The sequence below is a fragment of the Prionailurus viverrinus genome, chromosome B3, assembly GCF_022837055.1.
Source record: "Prionailurus viverrinus isolate Anna chromosome B3, UM_Priviv_1.0, whole genome shotgun sequence".
Lineage (NCBI taxonomy): Eukaryota > Metazoa > Chordata > Mammalia > Carnivora > Felidae > Prionailurus > Prionailurus viverrinus.
In genome coordinates, this window is record NC_062566.1 from 75,038,079 (window position 1) to 75,060,679 (window position 22,601).

The 22,601-nt window shown below is 35.3% G+C and overlaps 1 protein-coding gene across 3 annotated transcripts in view; it reads right to left on the minus strand.

Annotated features, from left to right (window-relative positions):
* The window catches only part of PRKD1 (protein kinase D1), a 332,982-nt gene that overhangs the window by 45,412 nt on the left and 264,969 nt on the right, over positions 1 to 22,601 (minus strand). For all 3 annotated transcript variants that reach the window (XM_047863002.1, XM_047863000.1, XM_047863001.1), the window contains 7 exons: positions 10,739 to 10,949; positions 10,482 to 10,559; positions 8,150 to 8,354; positions 6,566 to 6,689; positions 4,834 to 4,911; positions 2,844 to 3,123; positions 1,746 to 1,798 (listed from right to left, as the gene is read on the minus strand). In XM_047863002.1, coding sequence (XP_047718958.1) covers positions 1,746 to 1,798; positions 2,844 to 3,123; positions 4,834 to 4,911; positions 6,566 to 6,689; positions 8,150 to 8,354; positions 10,482 to 10,559; positions 10,739 to 10,949 — 1,029 coding nt within the window. The remainder of the gene's footprint in view (positions 1 to 1,745; positions 1,799 to 2,843; positions 3,124 to 4,833; positions 4,912 to 6,565; positions 6,690 to 8,149; positions 8,355 to 10,481; positions 10,560 to 10,738; positions 10,950 to 22,601) is intronic.

Here is a 22,601-nt window from a genome sequence, read left to right on the forward strand (position 1 = left end):
AAAGGGATTTGCTTGTTGGGATGGTTATTTAGAAATTTCAGGTTAAATAATCATGGGTCCAAATCACATATCTATGCCAGTCCTGATTCCAGTCACCCTACTCTCTATGGTTAGGATGGTGAGGATGCCTCTATGGATCATCCACACCCAGATGAATCTAAACTGAAAGGGCTGAATCACCATGGATTGGAGATAGCACAGAAGGATGACAATCCATTGTGGAATTCTCATCTGTGAGGTAACTAAACTCTTCCATTTTTATAAACCACTTCTGGAGATCACACGATCCAAATGTCTAGTCTTTTCGAAAAAATTGCTAAATAGAGCATTGTGTTTTAATCTAGGTCTTACAGTCTCCAATTTGATGACCATGCTCATGAAAACACAAACAGTACTTTTCACTTAATGTATTCCTATTCCTATTCTATCATTCTGAATTTTCTGCATATCCTCCACTCTTGCACTCTTTGTCTTTTTAGAGAAAGAGCCCTTTCACATCACTTCATATTCTATCCACTTTTATCTTTTCCTTTGTGCTCTTCCCTAGAAAACAATCATGCATTGTCTCTATCCTGTTATCCCTTCAGAGTATCCATGGGTGGGTTCAAGGCTGTCTGGAGATAAAACAAATTAATACTACTCCAGTATTTCAAGTCCAAGCCACTCCATCTTTTTCACATGGCTCAATGGCCCACCCCAAATTTTCAGGGGACAACAGTGGCTGAACAAAGTGGAATCACTAGACAGATATCTAGAATTTTCCAAGAGGTTTATATATTAACCTTTATTTCCCCAAATATTCTCTGGCTGAGCAAGAACAACAGGAACCTGCAAGTGTCTAGAAGTGTACTTCAAGACTGACAGCATAAGAATACTATGAAGTTTTCCTAATTCTCTTTAATTCAACTTTGATTTCCAGTTTACTTCATGCCACCGGAACAAAGTTTGCAAAGCTATAACTAGTGATGAATAGAGTTTCACAGAGTTTATTCTTTAAAACCTAAACTCACATCAATGTAAGTTAGGCTATAAACATCATGCTTTTGGTCATAAGTATAACAGGTAAAATACAGCAAAAGGTCTTGAGTCATAGGACAGGGTGGGAAAGGCTTGATTACATTTTGGCTGCCTGACATGACATGTATAAATGACAAAGCATAATAATGAAGCATAATAAATTATCTCATAATATGTCTATAATTTTCAAAAACTGAGTTGAAAGGATGGAGTTATGTGGAGCAGCTGATGAGGGTGTTAGAATATGGACTATACGTTCTGAATTATGGAGTTTTCTGAGGTCTCCTTGCTACATACAAGTGACTCTAAAAGCATTTCCAATGCTTCGTCCTATGACAGCGCTCCTAGGTGGCAATCGAGGAATGAGAATAAGGGCATATTTAAGCTACTCATGCAACTCAAAGAATTTATTTTGTTTGGTATTGTGTTATATCAACCATTAAAATTCTAATACCAAGAAGGGCAAATGTGGGAAAAATCAGTCACTACATTAGAATTATTCATCTGAGATGAATAATAGGTATTTAGAAAGAAGATCACTTAAAAAATCCACATAATGCAATGTTTCTAAAATCTTATGGAAGAAAAATATCCAAATAGACCCAATTTTATTTTCTAGAAAATACTGTAAAATTAAAATGTTAGATAAATAAAAATGCATTTTAAGATCCTTATTTTCCAATAAAGAATCACATTACCAAGCTTTATATTAGTAGGTATATACTCACCACATTTTCTTGAATCTGGCAATTTGATACTGAAATACTCACAGAAATCTCTCCTGGAAATACATGTTAAAAAATACACAAAGGAAGTAAGTGAAGTAATAGCAAAACAGGTAGATACATGTTTACTAATCAAGCTGAAGGGTTGTTTTTAAATCACAGCAATTAAATGTTTCTAGGAAAAGTTCATTACAGTATTTCTTTCCTTTACAATTACATATTTACTCTGTACTTGGTTTTGAAAAAAAAGAATATTTTGTCAGTTTAGAGTCTGGAGTCATGAAGCCTTGGGTTAAATGCTGGCTGCCTCTTCACAGCTCTGGTAAAGCTGAGACAACTTAATCTCTCTAGGGCCTGATTGCCTCACCTTGTAAAACAGGCATATCATTAACGTCCACCTGTTCGGGTTGTTTTAGGGATCATAATAGAGATCTCCTGTAAAATCCTTAGCCATAAAATAAACATATATAATCTATTTCTATGTACACTGGGTTAGACATCAATTGAAAAGCTGTGAAAGATCAGAAGATAACATACTGTGATATGAAAAACAGGTTTTTTCCCCCATAGGATTTGCTATTAATAGCCATTATAAAATTTAAAATTACATATTTTTACATAGATATTCCTCTAAAATATCTTTTTAAAATTCATCCTCAACCCTTGATCATGATTGCATTTTGGTAAAATCTGTCTCATTCTACTAATGAACAGGGATTTCTTCCTGGGATACAATTTTCTAGAGCTTCCAAGTACTCTGAACACCCAGTATCCTACACAGAGTAGGACAGTTTTGAGGAAACATGTTAACTCAGATATGCAAATAGCAAGACTGGGATTCCAGATCAAACTCAAGCTGACTAGATTACTCCTTCTTTTACGACCAACAGCTCTAGGTTTCTGCTATTGCCTAATAAATATACAGGGTTAACATGAATTTGTTCAAATTTTCATATAAAATTAAAAAAAATAAAATAGGATCATTTAATGAAGTATCTTAGCAGCTTCCATATAGAGACCCTATGTTCACCAATAAACTAAGTCATCCCCAACGAGGCTCTCTTTATCTGTTCTACAGACACAAAACTAGAGCAGACTCACTGTGCGAGTTGGTTCCTGAACCTACAGTCGAGCCCTTGGGTATGACAGGCATGAGAGCATGCTGGATGGCCATCTCCCACATCCTGGCCACATCGACGCCAACGCCACTGGTGAGGACACTGCTATTTGGTGGTGGGCTGGAAGGATTGACCACATTTTCTCCCACGTAATACACTACATTTGCTGTAGTGATCTCAAAGCAATGAGGATTGGCCCCATTAGGAATTAAAGCTGAAGGTTTTGCTGGTTCCAGAGATAAAATTTCTGATAAGGGGATTTCCTGTGGAAGAAAGAGTGTAGTAACTGCAGTTTATCAAAAGTATGTAAACTTTCAAATAAAATTCATGCTAGGCACATGTGACAAACACAGAATACTAGTAAGCAAAATTCAAAAATACCTGTACTAGGGGAAAGTTTATCATCTCCTCTCACCAGAAAAATTCAAGTGACCTTTCTACTGTGTTCATGTGGCAAGAAAATGTATGAATACAAATAATGGTTTTGAACCTGCATCAAGATCTAAGAATATAAAACATTGACTTTTATACCTATGAGGTAGAATCACAACACTTTTGAAATGCATTTGGATATGCGTGGCTGTTTTTAAGCTTTGACTATCCTTTAAGGCACTAAAATGAATCATATAATTTAATTCAATAGATGTTAATATCATAATATTGCCAAATGAACAGTTTTAGTGAGGAAGGCCTCAGAGATTGATTTTAAAAGTAGTTGCTTGGGGCACCTGGGTGGCTTGGTCGGTTAAGCGTCTGACTTCGGCTCAGGTCATGATCTCACGGTCCGTGGGTTCGAGCCCCGCATCGGGCTCTGTGCTGACAGCTCAGAGCCTGGAGCCTGTTTCAGATTCTGTGTCTCCCTCTCTCTCTGCCCCTCCCCTGTTCATGCTCTGTCTCTCTCTGTCTCAAAAATAAATAAATGTTAAAAAAAAATTAACAAAAAAAAGTAGTTGCTTTTAGGGGCGCCTGGGTGGCCTCAGTCAGTTGAGCGTCTGACTTCAGCTCAGGTCATGATCTCGCGGTTTGTGAGTTCGAGCCCCGCGCCGGGCTCTGTGCTGACAGCTCAGAGCCTGAAGCCTGCTTCAGATTCTGTGTCTCCCTCTCTCTCTGCCCCTCCCCTGCTCATATTCTGTCTCTCTCTCTCAAAAATAAATAAACATTAAAAAAATTTTTTTTAAGTAGTTGCTTTTCAAACAATTTTGACATTAAAAAATTAATCACCACATTGTCTTCCCAGAGGTATGGAATGACTAAGGAATAATGACTTTTAAAATAAATTTTTAATTTAAAATGTAATGAGGTTTCCTTTTTGTGTGAGAGCTGTGGACAGTGGACACAGAGAGGCCCGTCAACTATGGCTGAGTCCGCAATAAGTTTGAAGGAGCAAGTATATGCTGTTTTCACTATGAACTTCTTTCAGAGGCACCTTCTACTGGGTGATACATATGTGACATCTGTATTATTTCATGTGGGGAGACAAAATGAAAACTGCTGCCAAATGTTTCTCTAGAGGAAAGTGCTCTTTATGAATATCAGCAAAGCATGAAGACATCACATGATGTTTCTTAACCCTCCTGGCAATGTGCTGTGAGGCTATTTATGAAAAAAAAAAAAAGCAAAAAATGCTGGATAGAATGGATTTCAAGAATTTTCTTGTCACTTATCTGCCAGGCCTTGAATTTTCTAGTTAAAATATACATATCTAACATATTCAGTTAAGATTCCTTTTCCCCACCACCATCCAATAGGGCCAGAAGCACTCCACAGGGAAATTTGAAACTCATAGATGACTAACTTGGGGTCACAATCTGATTCTCCCCAAATCTGCAAATATCAGAAAAAAAAATTTCTGTTGGAGCAAGCACAAAATAGTCATGTCTGCTAGATGTATTTCGTATTCCTGATACCCTAACATTCTCATGAGAAGACAAGAGTGGGCAGAAGACTCCAATCAGGGAAAGAGCCACCCTTACCTTATAGTACCTGCTTCCTGTGTCATTTTGAAAGAGGGTAATACATTTGCTATCCAGTCTCCAATAGTGTCGTTTCCGCTGAAACAGAGGTAAGATTCAGGATCGTTAAAAAATTTTTAAAATACTTACAGATTAAAAAATAATACCCAAGATTGATAAAAACATAAACATTTTCCCAATGGGGAGATAAGATCTGGTGGTGGAAAATTCATGGGCTATGGACCAGGAAGATTCACACTTAATTTTAGATTATAGAAGATGACTATTCAGCAAATGTGTGATACATTTCTGCATCTACATCAGAAGGTTAGGAATAATAAAGGAGGTAATATATTAGCACCCAGTGCAGTGTCTGACACTTAGTACATGCATAGTAAATAATTCTATTTTAAAATTTATTTGACTACTTATAGAGCTAGAGGTGGATTTGTAGTTTGTAATGAAATTAAAAGGGTTAAATATAAGAGCTATAATAAGAAATAATGAGATGTAATATTTATGTATACTCATTATTTCAGAACATAAAGAATGCCAAGCTGATCCAGTCAAATATTTTGGCTTCCATTAGAAATGGAAGAATTCTGAATATTACAAAATAACTAAAGAATATTTTGGAGGATGTCAAGTCTGATTCCATGATATCAATTTAACTAAATCAGGGAAATGCATCAAACTCTACCTTGTCTAAACATCACAAAAGATCTAAACTTCTATGATTTGGTGATTAGGTTCTTGTTGAGTCTAGGTATATGTTCTACGATTTTAGGGTATGTATGTGTGTGCATGTGTATCTGTGTATTCATCTTTTTAGACCAAAAAGCCCTAGCAGTGTTCTTGGTCTCATCCACAACTAACCTTAGACCAGTCAAATATACTAGATATATTTTAAATACTGTATACCATGTCTAGGAAGAACTAAAAGATGATATTCAGTTGGATCCCACAATACGTCATGTAAATCTCTCTCCAGAAGAAAATACTGATATTACAGATAGTGTACTTAGGTTATGGTTGTCTATTTGTTAAAAGAAATAATGGAGATCCTATAGATAGGAGGTGAGGAATAACCACCTATCTCACTACCAGTAAGTGAGAAAGACGCTTATCACCAAATGTCACTTAGTTCAACAAAAACGAAGATCAATTTTTTTCTCTCTTACATACATGCACAATCTCATTTGCCACCTACTAGAAGAATCTGGAGTAGTGAACACCTCAGACTACATTTAAAAAATTTAAATATGTTGTCCTTTATTTAATACAGTATAGGATCACTGTATTCCTGAATAGGTTAGTTGTTAAGTGAACACTTAACTAAGGATTTGAAAAGTATACGAATTATCATAGTTTTTTTCTCTCCCTAAAATGCAGTGTTTTTTTTTTTCTTCAAATTCTGAATCCCAGAGGAGCATTGAGAAAGCACATATTGTCATTTTCATTACTGCTATAAAATGACAGGTATTCATTCAAGTAGTTTGGAGACCATCTCAAGTAATAGAGGTCAATGATTTTGTTTCCCCGAGACTGCTGCCTACATTTTTTTCTAGCTCAGTTGCTTGCTCAACTATATCTGACACCTAGAGAATGTTAATATGTTCTATCTGATCCTATGCCATGTCTGAGCAGAGGTTTGTTCCTGGTTAACTCCCATCCCATAGTCTCGACAAGGCATTAGCAATTCTTCAAATCGAAGCTAGCAAGTAGAGAGTGCATTGCTGGCTGTGGATCTCACCAGTGTGTCTTTGCTGGTATAGTGGACCATCCAGCCTTCTTTCATCACTGTGCTGCTTTTCCTCTTTGTGTGTTTGACAGACTGCACGACTCTCATGAGCGGGATATTGTTGCTTGTTGATGGACTTGAAAAGTCAAAATATTTTGGGAGAGAAATGCTTTTAGATACAGATCTTTTCCTGCATAAAACCTTATTTCAGCTATTGCAGAATGAAAGTCAAAAAACATTCATATCGCATTTTTGGTGAAATGTACTGTCAGAATATCATGGTTCAGAATCTGGATTACTCTGAGTGATAGGCACTTTACATGTATACTTTAAAAATTCTGAGGCAGGATAATAATCACCTTAGTCTTTAGGTTGAACTGCATGGTGTTAAGTTTTCGGGTAAACATTAGATTACTGTCTTACTGTACTGAGGCCACCGTATTCAGAACCACACATAAAAGCTTATTTGCTTACTTATTACATATTACAGTCAAAATATTAATTGTGCATAATATCATTTAACATGAATTTGAGTCTGGATAATCTCATAAAAAGTAGAATCTGCTGTTTAAACTGTCTTTTAAATATTTATCATTCATGGAATTATGCTGATCCTTCATCGCTTTCTTTGCCTGTCTGGTCTGTCTCTTCCTGTCTTCTTCTCTACCCCTATGCATAAATGCAAGCACCTTTCCGAATATTCTCCCCATTTTGATACTACAGAAATAAATGTACACCTTCAAAGACAGTTGGGTCATAAGGCTGACATTTTCCAGTAGTTAAAAAATATTTCTTATGCCATTCATTGAAAAAATATAATTATTTTATTGCTCTACTCCCATGAGCAATTCCAGATTGTCAATAAATATGGCATTTGTAAAATGGACACAAAATTCTGAATACATTTTATAATATAAATCAGAGGCTGAGAAACTTTTTCTGTGAATGACCAGGTATAAACATTTTTAAGTTCTGCAGAATACTTAACTCTGCCATTGTAGTACAAAAGCTGCCATCGACAATATGAATGGTCATGCCTATGTTCCAATAAAACTTCATTTCAAAACAGGCAGCAGCCTGATTGGCCACAGTGTGCTGATCCCTGATATCAAAAATGGGGATTATCTAATAATCAAGAAGCATATAGATTATTAAATCCAAAATATAAAATGTTACATACTTCTGAAGTAAGACAGTAACACAGTAAGATGTAGACATATGTGATATTTGTATTAGGGGTCAGCTTTAAGGCAGATGGTGTCTGTTGAGGTTGGTCCCCGATTTTTGCAGGCCCACACAATGAGCACTGAATAAACAGTAATTTAGTAGTAAACCTGTGGATGGCAAACATGAGTACCTCTCACATACAAAAGGAAAGGGATCATAGAAAGAAGCAATGCTAGGAAGAGGATGCAAACTACACTGCTCCAAGGCAATCTGACCTCCTCACTCCACCAGCTCTCCTCTACAGTTCAGAGAGCATTCATAAGCAAATCAAGCAAACACTTGAAATTTCTTTTTCGATAGATTAAAATATCAAAGTGTCCTAAAAAGTAAATCCCCCTATTGGACTGAAACTGGGAGTACAGCCCTTACCTGATAGTTCTGTTGGACTCCTCTGGGTCTGGGTCTGGGTCCTGCATTTCCCCGCTGTCATTCTGACACTCTGCCATCACCACCTCGGTGTCTTGAACCATTGCTTCTTCCATGTCATCCATGAGCCCACTGTTCCTTTCACTGTCATTGTCATCACTCCCTTCTTCCATGACCACATCAGACTCTGCCCCAGGGCTAAGCAAATCTGAAAAAATTGTTTTGCACCCATGGTGATAAACCTGAAATCCTACAGTCGGGGTTACGGGAGTTAGGCAATCCTACAACATATCAATTGGAAGCCCTAAAAAATACTTACTTCAAGAATTTATCTTCTCTTTCCCTTTCCTTTTTTTATTTCATAAGTATCTGAACTTATCAGAGGATGAATATATAATTTTACATGCAGATGTTTCTTTTTCATGCCCCTAAGCCTAAAAAGATGAAAAGTTATGGAGAGCCTTGGCAGGAAGCCAAGCGTGGGATAGAAGCAAACTTCTAGGAAGCAAAGTGATACCAGGAACAAGGGAAGAGGAAACTGATCTATTCAGTAGCACAGCCCTTGTGGGAAAAAGAGATATATGCAAAGATGAGGGAAACTTTCACATCCAAGACTGGGGGTCATTGATTCTTGCTATTCTAGTAACTTGAAGTCATGGATTCCAATACATTAAATTGGCCATATAAGCAGCAGCTTTTAAATACTTAAGATATTTGATATTTGAAGTAATAATGAATCATGTAATTACGCATTTGATGGTAATGCAACAAATTATAATGACAGCTGACCCTTGAACAACATGGATTTGAACTGTGCGGATCTACTTAAACACAGATTCTTTTCATCAATATAGTACTATAAATGTATTTTTCTTCCTTATGATTTTCTTAATAACATATTTTTCTTTTGCTTACTTTATTGTAAGAATATAGTATATAATACATATAAATACAAAATATGTGTTAATCAACTATGCTATCATTAATAGGCTTCCGGTCAACAGTAGGTTATTAGTTAAGTTTTTGGGGAGTCAAAAGTTATAGTCACGTTTTTGACTGCATGCAGGGGGTCAGTTCAAGGGTCAACTGTACTTACTAATGCAAAGTACTTATTTTAAAATTGGAAAATAGACTGATCAGGGACCTTTCTTAGCCTGCCAAGCTCGAAAAATTCACATTTTACTAGATTTTTCTGACTGTATGGGAAAATGCAATTTCAAAGTAATCCACAGTATCAAAAACTGCACTGTTTCCCCTTAGTTCCAGTTATCAAGCACATACTGACATTTCCTGGGCCTGAACAAAGTGAATTCTACATGCCACAGAAAGTAGGAAGATTGCCAAGCTTTCCATTTTGGCAGCTAATTCATAAATCTCCAAGGCAGAAACTAGCATAGGAATGCTTTCGAGAGACTTCCCCTCTTCTTCTTCTAGATATATATTTCTTCTAGAGAAGAAAATTCTGGAGCAAATATAACCATTTATTCTTCAGAGTTTTATCAACAAAAATGCTCAATTGTTTCTCTGGTCTTCTGTCACCATTTTTTCCCCAAAGGAATCATAAAACTGATACTAGACTGAAGGTATAAAGCAGTCCACTATCTACAGAAAAAGTTATCCTGGGGTACTAAGTCAAATATTTGCTAAGGCTGCATTAGAAAGACTACCTGGGGAGAAAATGTAAGCTGTTCCTTTAGGATATGGTATTTTTCTTAAGGTGTCCTTCAAAGTTAATTTATGCCATTGGGATTTCCCCAATAGTCCCAACTATTAAACACAATATATATTTTCAATTAGCTGAATTAAAGTTCTTTGTATTGTTATTAAAGATTCAAGTTTACAAGAACACACATAATGGAATTAACTGAGTGGAGGAAGGGATGATTATTTCCTGATGGTCAGTCTCCGATTCTTCCCTCCCTTGACAGACAGGGAAGAAAAATTAATCTCCATCTCAATGCTTGGAATTAAAAGGACAGAGAAAAAGAGACTGAGAGCTATAACTTGCAGGCATTCCAACATTTTCCACATTTTTGAACAAACTAGGACGAGAGTATTAAAAAGAGAGCTGAGAAAGAAACTGTAGACATCCAAGTTTTCAGTACTAGCTGTGCACTGCATAAAAATCAAGCAAAGCTCTTTGGTTTTTGTTTTCTTTTTTATCAAAACTCAATGATGAGTGCTTTTCTACAGTAAAACAGAACAACCTGAACCCATGCTTTACTTTCGGCTGGGTCACAAGTATCTGAACAGAAAAAAGAAGAAATACAGCTAAGTCATCACGGACACACTCCTGAACAGGAAAGAAGCACAGCGTGACTGCTCTTTTACCTACCTCCATTAATGGTCACTTCGCCGAGGCAGTTGTTTGGTACTTTGGATGCACAACGTTTGTGACAGTTGAATCTGCAGTCTGATCATAAAGATTTTAAAAGAAAACAAAAACATAGAATTGATAAAAAAGAAAAGTTGTAAGAAGCAAAAACAAAACAAAACAAACAAAAAAAACCCAGTGCCTTCAAATGGCTGAGGATTAATTTCCGGATCAAAGTTTGGCTGGTGACAAATATTCGGTGGCGAGATCATCCTTACCTTTGCATTGCAGGCCCTGCCTAAAAAGCCCCTTGAGAAGCTTCTTGCAGTACTGGCACACTGTGGGCCTGGTGTAGGAGTGGATGACGAATGTGTGTGGCACTTTCACTTTAGACATCAAAATCTTGTCGAGCTGAATTGGTCGTCCAATATATGACTGAGAATTTGACCTCTTTTCTCGACCAATAAATGACTCTGATGGTGACTTTTGCTATATGTTTGAAATATAATAAAGGATAATAATATGTAAGAGATGACTTGATATAAACACACACACACACACACACACACACACACACACACATTTTTTTAAGTAGGTTTCATGCCCGGTACACAGTCCAACATGGAGCCCAATACAGGGCTCAAACTCACAACCCTGAGATCAAGACCTGAGCTGAGACAAGAGTCAGACACTTAACCAACTGAGCCACCTAGGCACCCCTAAAAGTATATATGTTTTTAATTGCATTTTGCCTTACTATTTAGCAGTTTGATCCATAGGGAAATGAGAGTAATAAATTAAAACTGTGTTTCTGTTATTTAATGTAATTTATACCTCCTTTATTTCTCTCATTTGACCTACCTTATTTTTAAAAGTCTAAAAAGAAGAGAACTAGAGATCAGAATATTTGAACCTGATTTGTAGGAGTTTGAAAATATTTTTGGCTTTAAAAAAGTAATGTAATTAGTTGTAATACAGAAGTATAAGATTGAAAGCAAATAAAAAATTGTTTTTAACCCCACTACACATGTTATTTGATGGACATTTTCTAAAGTATTACATGCCATGGTTTAAAAAAGGCAAGCAGTTCAGCAAGGTAGAAGATAACAAGTAAATCCCATCTGTCTGCCCTACATAGTACATCACCTGAAAAGTGGTTACAGTTCCTTTGGGTTCCTCAAAGAAAAAATAAATATGGCTTTATGTTATTCCTCAACAATATAAAAGTGAAGGGTTAAAATTATGCTATCATTTTTACAACTGGAAAACAAATAAACTAGTGGACTATATAAGCCACACAAATATGGGTGTTTCTTTATAAGGATATCTCTGTGCACTCTTGTCTCCATTTTAAAATTATTTAATTAGCCCAGTACATAGATTTTTTTCAATTAAATGAATTAAAATTAACTGTGTCTTCTGTTTTTGGACAATTTCATATAGCTCTTGATATCATGGAAATGTACTTGGGAATCATCAGAATAAATGTACTTTGAAATCATCAGAATAAAGGAGGAATTGAATTACTTTTTAATAGTTTTATTATAATTATACATATCATTTATTAAGCTCCTACCTTTAGTAATCATTGTGTGAGGAACCTTACAAGATAGGGTTTATTACCAAAAGTTCAGCCATCTAAGCTCATAAATTTGAAGTATATCCTCTTGAGTCAAAGGCTAGTGAAAGTCAAAACATGAACCTATATTTGTTTGCCTCCAGAGCCCTTATATTATCACCTTACTCAGTGCCAGGTTTGGAATGATTACTGACAAGATGAGAAAGAAATCTTATTTACATACACTTTCTAACCATTTCAATGACTATTGGCACCAAAAGGTAACACCATTTATTACCAAATGGAGAAATTTTGATTTGCCAGTTCACTAGCTATAATCAAAAGAAATCTGAGATGAAATTTGTCATAGGGATATTATGTCTACAGTTACATTTGTAATTACAATCCCATAAAGATAAATCCCATAAAGATAACTGTAAAGGATAATTACCCTGGAAAGTTTCAACCCACACAGAGAAGTCTAGGGAGCTTAAAGATAGGCCACAGGTTTGCCAAACCAGAATCATGAATATGAATATACTGAATAAATATCTTCAATGGAATTGAAAATTAATTAAATCCACAGGGTTAGGTCCCAGTTTTTTTGTGTCCTTCTTGAGTAACTGTAGCCACCAGGCCAGTTTTAAGCACAGTCTAAAATGAAAATTGATATTTTTCCATAGTTGGAAAGTTTCAACACTCAGAATAAAAGCTGACCAGACATCACACTTTCTTAGCAGACTTAAAATGTTCTCAGACTTGGGAAATCCTATGAAAAGTTGACCAAATCACTCTTCAGCTATTTTCCTTAATCTTAAGGTACCTAATTCTAGGCTGTGTTCCTAGAGCCAGTTTCACAAAGGACTATTTACTATATTGTGACACAAATTCACTTAGAAGAGCCAGAGGCAATCTGATAAATTGAATGTTTTCTTGTTATCCAACATGGTAACATTCACTTAAACACTGCCTTAAACTAGAAGTCATTTATTTTATTACCTTCAAGGTAGGACTAAATAAGGAATTTTTAAATGTTACATGAGTTTATAGAAGAAAAGTTTGCTGTCACTATGGTCCACAGACTGTATTACACACATTATTTAGGCAATGGTGAGATTCACACAGCCACATGCGTCCTTGGCACTGAATAACATCTCACAAATTCTATAATTTATAGTGTCAGAAATTAAGACTTTAACAGCACTTAAGATTTAAAAGGAATTTGGTTTTAATAGTATTAATAAAGAGTGCCCTCCTGGTATTCATGACATTTTAAAATTAAAATCAGTTAGCATCATGACCCAGGAGCTTATGTTGTTTAATTTTACTAGATAACAAACACTCTGGGAAAGGGAGAATGGGAAGGCCTTCAGAAGTTTCGTTTGTACAATTATATTCTATGTTTTTGGAGTGCACACACACACATACACACACATACACACACACACACACACACACACGCACGCACGCACGCGTGCTTTTCCCTACAAGGACGCAAATCTCAGCCAAGACAAAAAAGGAAGATGGGGTCACTATTTGATAATTTTATAAATGCTTATGAGATATTTATCCACTCTTCAACCAAAATGCAAAACAAGGCCTTTATTGATACATAACAGATTATAAAACAAAAAGCCTATGAAATAAAGCCATGCCCTGTAACACACATTTATCATAGTTTATGGAAATGTTTAAGAACATTTCTGTAATCTTGTTAATAATCCCTTTGAAACTATTTCTAATGATGTGAACACAAACCAAACACTCTTAAGGATTTTCAGAACAGCAATATATTTTTCATTAGTAATTAATATTCAGTTACTATTTTAAGCCAAAAAATGTCATTTTAATTATTAGGTTAAGTTTTATTTGAAGGTATATAGACTGGAAAGCCATAATTACAGTATTTTGTTTGTTGCATCAAGTTACAGAGTAGGCAAGATTTAGAAATTGGTAATGGTAAAGAAAACAGATGCTTAACAAATTCTCATTGATCTAAAGCCAGCTAACTTGGTCTTTACGAGAACTTCAACATGATTAGACTTCGTGGTGAGTCAAAGTAAAGGGTAATGTTGACTTAAACAACCAGGCTTTTGTGCATATGACACGTTATCATCTAAAATAAAGAGAAATAGTATTGTTTTACTTTTTCCTTAACTTACTTCATTTTATTCTTTTTACTTATTAATAGAATTGTAATGTGCACAGTCCCTTAGAATTTTAAATAAGATCTTTCTTTAAAGTTAACTTCAGTAAAGAGAAAATTCTTCCTTACCTATCAACACTAGTGAAGATTTTACTAGGTAAACTAAATGGTGTTTAAATTAATTTCCACTGTTACTTGCTGTTCCAGTTTGGCAGCATGTATTTGGTGAACCCGAGCAACCTGCTGAATGATCGTTTTTTATGGGAAAAGGGAGAAAAGGTGAAATGCTCTGGAAAGGGCACAGCTACATTTTGTTTCGTTCTGCTTCACTATTATGTTCAGAGAAAAACATGGCTCAGAACTCACAGAACAGATCTCAAGTTCCCTAAATTATGGCAAGCACATGCAGGAGGGGGTACTTCTAAAAACTTACATTTCCACATCAGCTCTTGATATTATGAACTGTTCTTTTCTAGACTGGAGGAGTTTAGATCAAGTTACAGGTGTGAAACCTTTGTGAGAGCCCCAAGATAACTGCAAAGTATGGTATTGGGGTGTGTGTGTATGGAAATGACTTGACTTGGCAAATTATACTTCATACAAAGTATAAAGACTTCATTTCTGTTTTCAGTGATATATCACATCATGGACAGAAGAGAACAGGAGAGCAGAAAAATGATGAAAGCTGAGTTTTAAAGCCAGTATTAGAGATTACATAAAGGTTACAGAGATTAATTATTTTAAGTTTTGTGAAGTGCCTATAGTATTCTTATGCTAACTGTATTCATTTGAAATTACAGCCAAAGTAAAAACTGTATGTGTTGAACACCTACTTACATGGATAAAATACCCTGCTTTTCTAGAGGCTGAATTTGTTCTGTAACCTGGTATGCTAAATTAATGACTCAGCAAGTTTGGAACCTTCCCAGGAAATGACTGCTTAGATTACATTATGGAAACTCCAACTGCCAGCATGTCTTTAACATTTAACAGGACTCTGAAACCATTTCCCAACAAGGTCTATTCTACTTTGCAGTTCAAAATGAGTCCCCTTCATTAGTAAAGCTGGAAAACAGAGGGTGGGAAGTTGCCTTTCCTTGTGGTTTGCTTGTTGCCATTTATGTAAAAATCAAACATAAGATTTTGGAAGATAAAAGCCACTTTACAAAATGCATGGCTCAAATGAAAACCTCTGTGGTTTTAAAATATTTATATTTATTAAGTAAAATTCACTTCACAGCCTCATATTGGGAATGGATTTGGGGTGACATTAAGCTCCCCTTGAGTCAAAGAGAAACAGAAGACAACACTTTGGCATACACGTTGACATCTTTTTCTGACTTGTCTCAATCATTGGACAATAAGCTCCTAATAGAAGGACAGTGACTTAATCATATTTGTCCTCTGTTAATGGAAGAAGTGCCTGGTACATGCTAAACAATAAACATTGCTTGAACTGAACAGAATTAATGTTTTCAAGAAGTAACTGCAAGGAGATAATGGATGCGACATTTCAATAGAGATATTCAAGATACAAACTATTATGTAAGCTTCCTTTTAAATGTAACATTAACTGGGTTGTGACTTTGACATATCTGCTTTACAGGGTTTCAATTTTAAGAGAGTACAGTTGGCTAAGGAATGCTTTTCACTGCAACTGCTCTCTCTACGTGTCTGCCTGTTCCTCACCCCTGCTTCCATATCCAATGCAAATACAAAATCTGTCAGAACTCTTCTGCTCTGGAAAGAGAGGGACAGTAAATTCCAATACTTGTAGGTTGTTAAAAGCAATGGATAGACTGTCAGTATGAGAGATGCGATGGAGAATGGTGGCCAATATAAGAAATTAGAGAGGACAGGTTCAGAATAAAAGGGATGGCCAAACTCATGGATTAGTAATCCACGTGAGTATGTGAGCCCAGTGTTGGTTGACCTCTTAGTTTTTCAAAATCAAAGCAGAAAATCTAGTTGTTTATGAAGTAACTCTATTTCCAAGTGTTGGCAACTCTGAAAAAATTCTGAAACATTGTGCCAGCCAGTCAACTCATTTGAGGACTAAATCTGGCCCATGGGAATTCCGAGACCTTTAAACAAGACAATGACATAAAACACCTTCTTTAACCATTATATGGGCCAAACTCTTTTCATAGCACTTTACATGCATTAATTCATTGACCCTCCATGGCCACTAGTGTTATGATCCCCATTTTACAAATTAGTAAACTGAATCATAGGGAAGTTACATCATTTGCCCCTGATCACAGTCTGTCAGTAGCAGAACTATGAATTCATGGAGTCTCACTCCAGGTGATAAATAATGATTCCTCTCTCCTTAGCTCCTCCCAGTTTTCACATTCCCTGGTTTTATGCTAATAGAAAACTAGGAAGTACTTTCTTCACTTAAGTCACGATGGTACAATTCTTGGGGGTAAAGTGAGAATAATTAAGTAATAACATGTTGTATATGCCAAAATGCAATGCAAAAATATTGTGAATCTCTTAACCTTGACCTACAGAATATTGTGAATCTCTTAACCTTGACCTACAGAAGAGACTTTCAACCAGATTGTCTGTGCTCAGAGGATAGCATCTGAGTCGTACATGTTTTCTAGCACAAAATGACTAACTTAATAAACAGCTTCTATTGTATAAGCATCCCTCAGTTGTCTGCCTGCTTTCTTATTCAGGTGCTGTTCTACTTAAAAGATACAAGCACAACTGTGTGAAAACAGATCCAACCAAACATTAATCCTTTATTTCAGAAGTTTTAACATCTAGCATTTTGGACTATCACTCAAAGAACTGTGCAGAATACCACCTTATGATAGTTCCTCCTACTGCCATCAAGATTGATCTATTTAATTTAGCAAGTGTTTCCTGGGGTGAATCTTACCTGAAAACCCAATTCAGATGCTGCCAGACATAGAAAGGCCAGTAAATAAGTCTCTGTGCCCAGTAACTTTAAATCCAATAGAATTTTGGATAAAACATAACTGTCACAATATGTGCTCTTCCTGTCTTTCTGTATACATGGTTCTGCCTTATTCTTTGGATTTCAGTTCATATATCACCTTCTCCAAGAGGCCTCCAGACCATCTAACTTACTGCTCACTCTCCATTCACATTGTCTTACTCTTTGGCACACCATCCTGTCTCCTCCTGAGCCATTACTGCAGCCTGCAATGGTCTTATTTACCTGTTTGCTTATTGTATTTTTATTGTCTCTTTTCATAGAATGTGAGTGCCATGAGGAGAGAATCTTGATGGTTTTGTTCAACACTGTATCACCAACTTCTGGAATACTGTCTCACACAGAGTAAGTGCCCATGTATATGAAGGTTTGAAGAAAAGATAAAACACCCCCATGGTGGAGGAAAAGGGGGTCATTCAGAAAACACTCATGTTTCCATGCCCTGCACTTCACTGAGTAGAGGGAGGGTAGAGCATTTGGTGACTCTCAATCGTTCAGCGCTCTTCTGTTACAATTCTGATTCCCTTGAACTGCCTGCCAAGTATGACAGATAAATGAGTCTGGCCCCTCAGTTGGATACCCTAAATATGTATAGCATAAATAAAAGCTAATCAACACCTTTTCTTAACATTGAAAAGAGTTGCTATAGGGCAGGAAAAAAAAGCGTGCCCTTGCTTAGTGGTGACCAATGCTGTATTTTACAACGGAGAATTCATTTCTTATTGTTTGCTGCGATTTGTGAAAGCTGTCACACTAATAACATAAATACTCTCTTATTAAAAATACAAGGTGGTCTGGAGTTTCTGAGTGCTAAAGTAGTCTTAAAAGTTATATTAACTTTTTTATTGCATCACTCTTTTTAGGTAAACAGAAATGAAGGGTAAAGGAACCTTACTATTTGCTTTAAGTGATCCACTCTTTGCAGGGAAAGCACCAGAACTGTTCAAGAATGGTTGCAAATTACATGTGCTGTTCTTTCAAAATGTCAGTTACCAAAATCCTACAAATCCATGGGATCTTGGAAGAAAGGGGAGACATAACCTAAGATTACCTCTCTTTTTACTTGAAGTCAATGTGACCTTAATGCCTTGCACTCTAAAGCTACACAATAAAAAAGGAGCATTTCCACTGAAGAAGAAAATACTTTTGGATGTCAACAGCTTCTGCTTTGGGGCTTCAAATGTCAGAGTTGGTCTACACATAGAAAGTGAATCAGAAGGTAAACAGATTATGTGGAAAAAACAAGAATAGTAATGTTAGGAACGTATATTCTCATAGTATCTGACCTTGCCTAAGTTGACAAGAGCGTGGTCTGGGTCTATGAACTCATAGGAGAATGGAATGAAATAATCTGGAAAGAGGCTGTCCCATTGATTACTGACTTAAAGACACCAAGGAAAAGCTGGAAAAGCACGCCATAAACACAATCCAAGGCTACAAAGGTTAGAGCCTCTCCCTTCAAAAGTAAGTGTAACTTAAGGGCTCACAAAGATAATTTTATGGTATTTTATAGAATCTTAACCTATAACAATGAATGGTAAATGCATAGCACTGTGTGTCTATGTATGTGCATCTGAAATAACATGGTAGAATCAAAGATTAGATTTTAATGTAACTCAGTTAAAAAAGAGAGAAGAATAAGACAAGGCTTTTTCCTTATCAATTTTGAGTTTAAAAATATAGGAAAGCACACCCTCAATAAAATTATACCACTCGGTGATATTTTCAGTGTACAGCTAAAGAGAAATAATCACCAAAAACTAGGCTATTTGGAGAAAGAAGTATGTATATTTGCTCATAACTTCTGGACATTGTTTCATCTTGCATTAATGATTAAAATGGCAATACTTCCATTCTTCTTGAGAAGGGAGAGAGGCATTCATTGGATCAAACAGAACCAGATATCAGAAAACCATGCCTAATGAATCAAGTAAAATCATGTAGCTAAATATTTCTGAGAACACAGGTAAATATTTTAGAAGCTGAATTATTTCTCAAGCTTCTGGAAGTCTAATTTAAAATACCAATTCCAATATTCCACTTTCTTCACACCTCATTATTATTTGTTCTAGACAAGCCTTCAATTCTTTCTTTTTTTGGGGGGGGGAGGGGTGAAACATTCCTGAGAACAGTAATCTTTTTTTTTTTTTCTTTTTCTTTTCCCCATAGTACTCAGCTAAGAGCTCACTAGGACCTCAGTAGTCATGATTGGTCAGGAAGTAAATTAGAAGGGACTGAAATTTGTTCAGGTCTGGCATGACATTAGACTAAGCAAATGCCTGTTATTGATAACATGGGGTGGGGGGCTGTTTTGCATCTTAAGGTAGAGAGCAGTGTTTTCTGTTTTAAGGCATGGCTTGTAGGGAGTGTTAGGAAAGCTATGGTCCCTTTTCTGAGGGGAACATAGGTCCTTTAGAGCCTGCTTTAAAGACCTATTAGTTCCCAAGACCCATACGTTTATAAGTGTGGGCAACTGGTAAATTCCCCCCTCCTCCAGGGGAGTTCATGAAGAACTCTCATGCAGTGTTTACAGTTAGAGTTACACATCTGGAAGTTTTTGTTCAGAGCATGAATTAATAATGTACATATAATAAGCCAGACACATTGAATGAAATCAGGTAACAGCTGATTAGTAACACATCAAGTAGACCACACACTCTTAATTTTACTGAAGGCCTCCTTCCTGACAAACCCACCCCTGCACATACTTTTCTAACTTTCGGGAAGTACAGACATACGTGCTGCTTGAAGAATTCTTGGATGTCTTTCCTCATTGAACATATACACTACCCAGGGCTGAATCTGAAGAAATAGTTTACACAATCATCAAAAGAAATCTTGAAATATCTGGCAAATGTACTGCATGGATGTGATGGTGTGGTGTATATTTAAATGGAAAAATGACTTTTTAATTCAGATGAATCACCACAATTCCTGGAACTCCAGAACACAAGAGTAGTAACAATTAAAATCTCTTATTTCTTGATAGACTTCTGCTACTTTGGAAAATATCCTGGGAAATATTCATTTGGCCAGAAATATCATCATAGTTTCATTCAGGATTAGAAATAGTTTTTTTCATTATTTGCTCATTTGAAAATAATATAACTCGGCTATTATAAAGTGTATCAGAATCATATGCAGTTATAGATAGATAATGCAATACTGGTATTCTCTTGTCTTCCTTTTTTTGTTTTTTGTTTTTTTTTTAAATGAATGAGTCATTTCTGGGGGAGATTTTCTAGGAAACTATGCAGCCAAGAGTTCCTTTTAATATAATGCTTGTCTTAATTAAGTGTGAGTCAGTAAACTTTATGAAAATAACAGCAGTTTATGCCAAATTATTATTTAGAAAATATGCACCATTAATATTAATAACAAGTTAAAATCAATATTGTCTAACTTTCATAAAAACTAGAGGATGCAAAAAGTGAGAATATAAGACAAACACAGGAAAAGCTTCTGGAATGAGCAATTTACTTCCTAATGATTTCTATAAAGCAGTCTGAATATTAGGAGTTACCAAAAACACTAGACTAGAAGCATTTAATTTCAGCAAAAATAAATTCTCTAAAGAGCCCCTTAACTTTAAAGCTATAATAGTTAATACTTCCTTATATACATTTAAAAATAATTTTTAAAATTTCAATAAAGTTTTTAAATAATAAAAAAAAAACATTCCATAAGACCTAACGTACTTTAAAAACGCTATATCAATTATATCCTCTGGTTGCAAAGAACACCAATGTCTTACGTTCTCCTTCATTTTCTACCTTGACTTAAGCTCCTTTACTTCAGGAAAAAAAATATTCTCTTCAATCATTTGACAAAAATATTATGTTGAATTTGGCCATATTGATTTATTCTCAACAGTCTCTATATAGTAAGAAAATGAATGAAAATATGTCTCTCACTGTTAAAATAACTGTGGGAAAAGATGTCAAAAACACATAAAACTGAAAGTATACTTCCATCATAGATTAATAGAAAGAGAATTAATCATATATAAAGATTCTAAGCAACCAATAAGCAACTCAGTAGAAGAAGAGACAGGTAATTAACCATAGGTAAAATACAAATGGCCAATAAATATATGAAAAACTATTTATCCTCCAATAAGTAAATACTATTTAGGCATAGAGATTTTTTACCTATCAAGTTAGTAAAAAAAATTTTTTTTTAAGTTTAAAATAGGAATCAAATCTATTGTCGGGAAGATAAAGCAATAGAAACTTTTATACACTGTAGTTAGCAGGGTTATAAATTTAAACTTTTACAACTTTTTGAAGAACTATTTGGCAAAAAATTGTATATATTTTTCAGTCCATTTGGCTTCCAAGAAGATAATCTACTAGATCCATTCAAAGATGCTGATCGAGAAACCTACTAACACTTTTATAAATGTATAACAAAAAAACACAAAGAGGCTTATTTCAGCAATGTTTAAAATTAAAAAAAAAGAAGAAAACTAATCAGTAGGAGAGATTAAGAAAATTAATATCATATATCATTGCAATATAATACCAGGAAGATTTTACAAAGACATATAAGGAATGTTGTGCCCTAGGATGATTTTTCCAAACATACAAATTTATTATTATTGAAGTAAATTTCTTCATTTTATATCCTAAGGATAAAGATAACTTGATTTCTTAATTTTATTTAACCTCATACATGTTCTGGTTGTGTTTTCATTAGCTTCTTTTGTTATAGTTACCTTAACAAGACCATGTAAGAATGGACACTAATAATGGTATTTGAAACATAGTCTCATAAAGAAAAATAACAATGTCAACTCTCAATTTGCCACAAGTACAGAAATAAGGAAAACTAAATATTAATAAACACAATACATCAAAACAAGTTATCACAATAAAAGCACTGTTATATACTCAGCTTTAACATTTAATTTAAATGCCTTTCCTCCATATTCAGGCTATCAATTGCTTAAGATAAATAAAAAGCCTATTTTGGAGAGGGGTTTACTTAAAATCTCTAAGAAGGAAGTTTGTGAATTTTCCAAATATAATTTCTTCATGGACTGAGACCTCGATATACCCACTTGCATACCATCTTTTTAAAAACTAATTAAATAGACTGTGATAATACATTAATAATTAAAAGCTCCTTTCTTTAAAAAGTTACATTCATCTTCAGGCAGTCCTTCTTTTATGTTTTACCATGCCAACTAAAACTGTGTATAAACATATTGGGATGGTGGCCTCAACTTGCATGGTTTTGTGGTACCCTGTCTTCAGGATACAATTCCAATATGCATGCATTTCAGTTAACATGCTGCTGGGTAAAGTGTGTTCTGACTGTATTCTGTTCTATTCTCATCCCATCTTGTCAGTGTCATAGAAAGACCAATGGGGTTTCTGCAGTTCAACAGGCTGGATTCTGAGCCAAATTCTGATCTGATTATTCTCATAGGGTCAATACCAATAATTGTCTGAGGTCAACCTA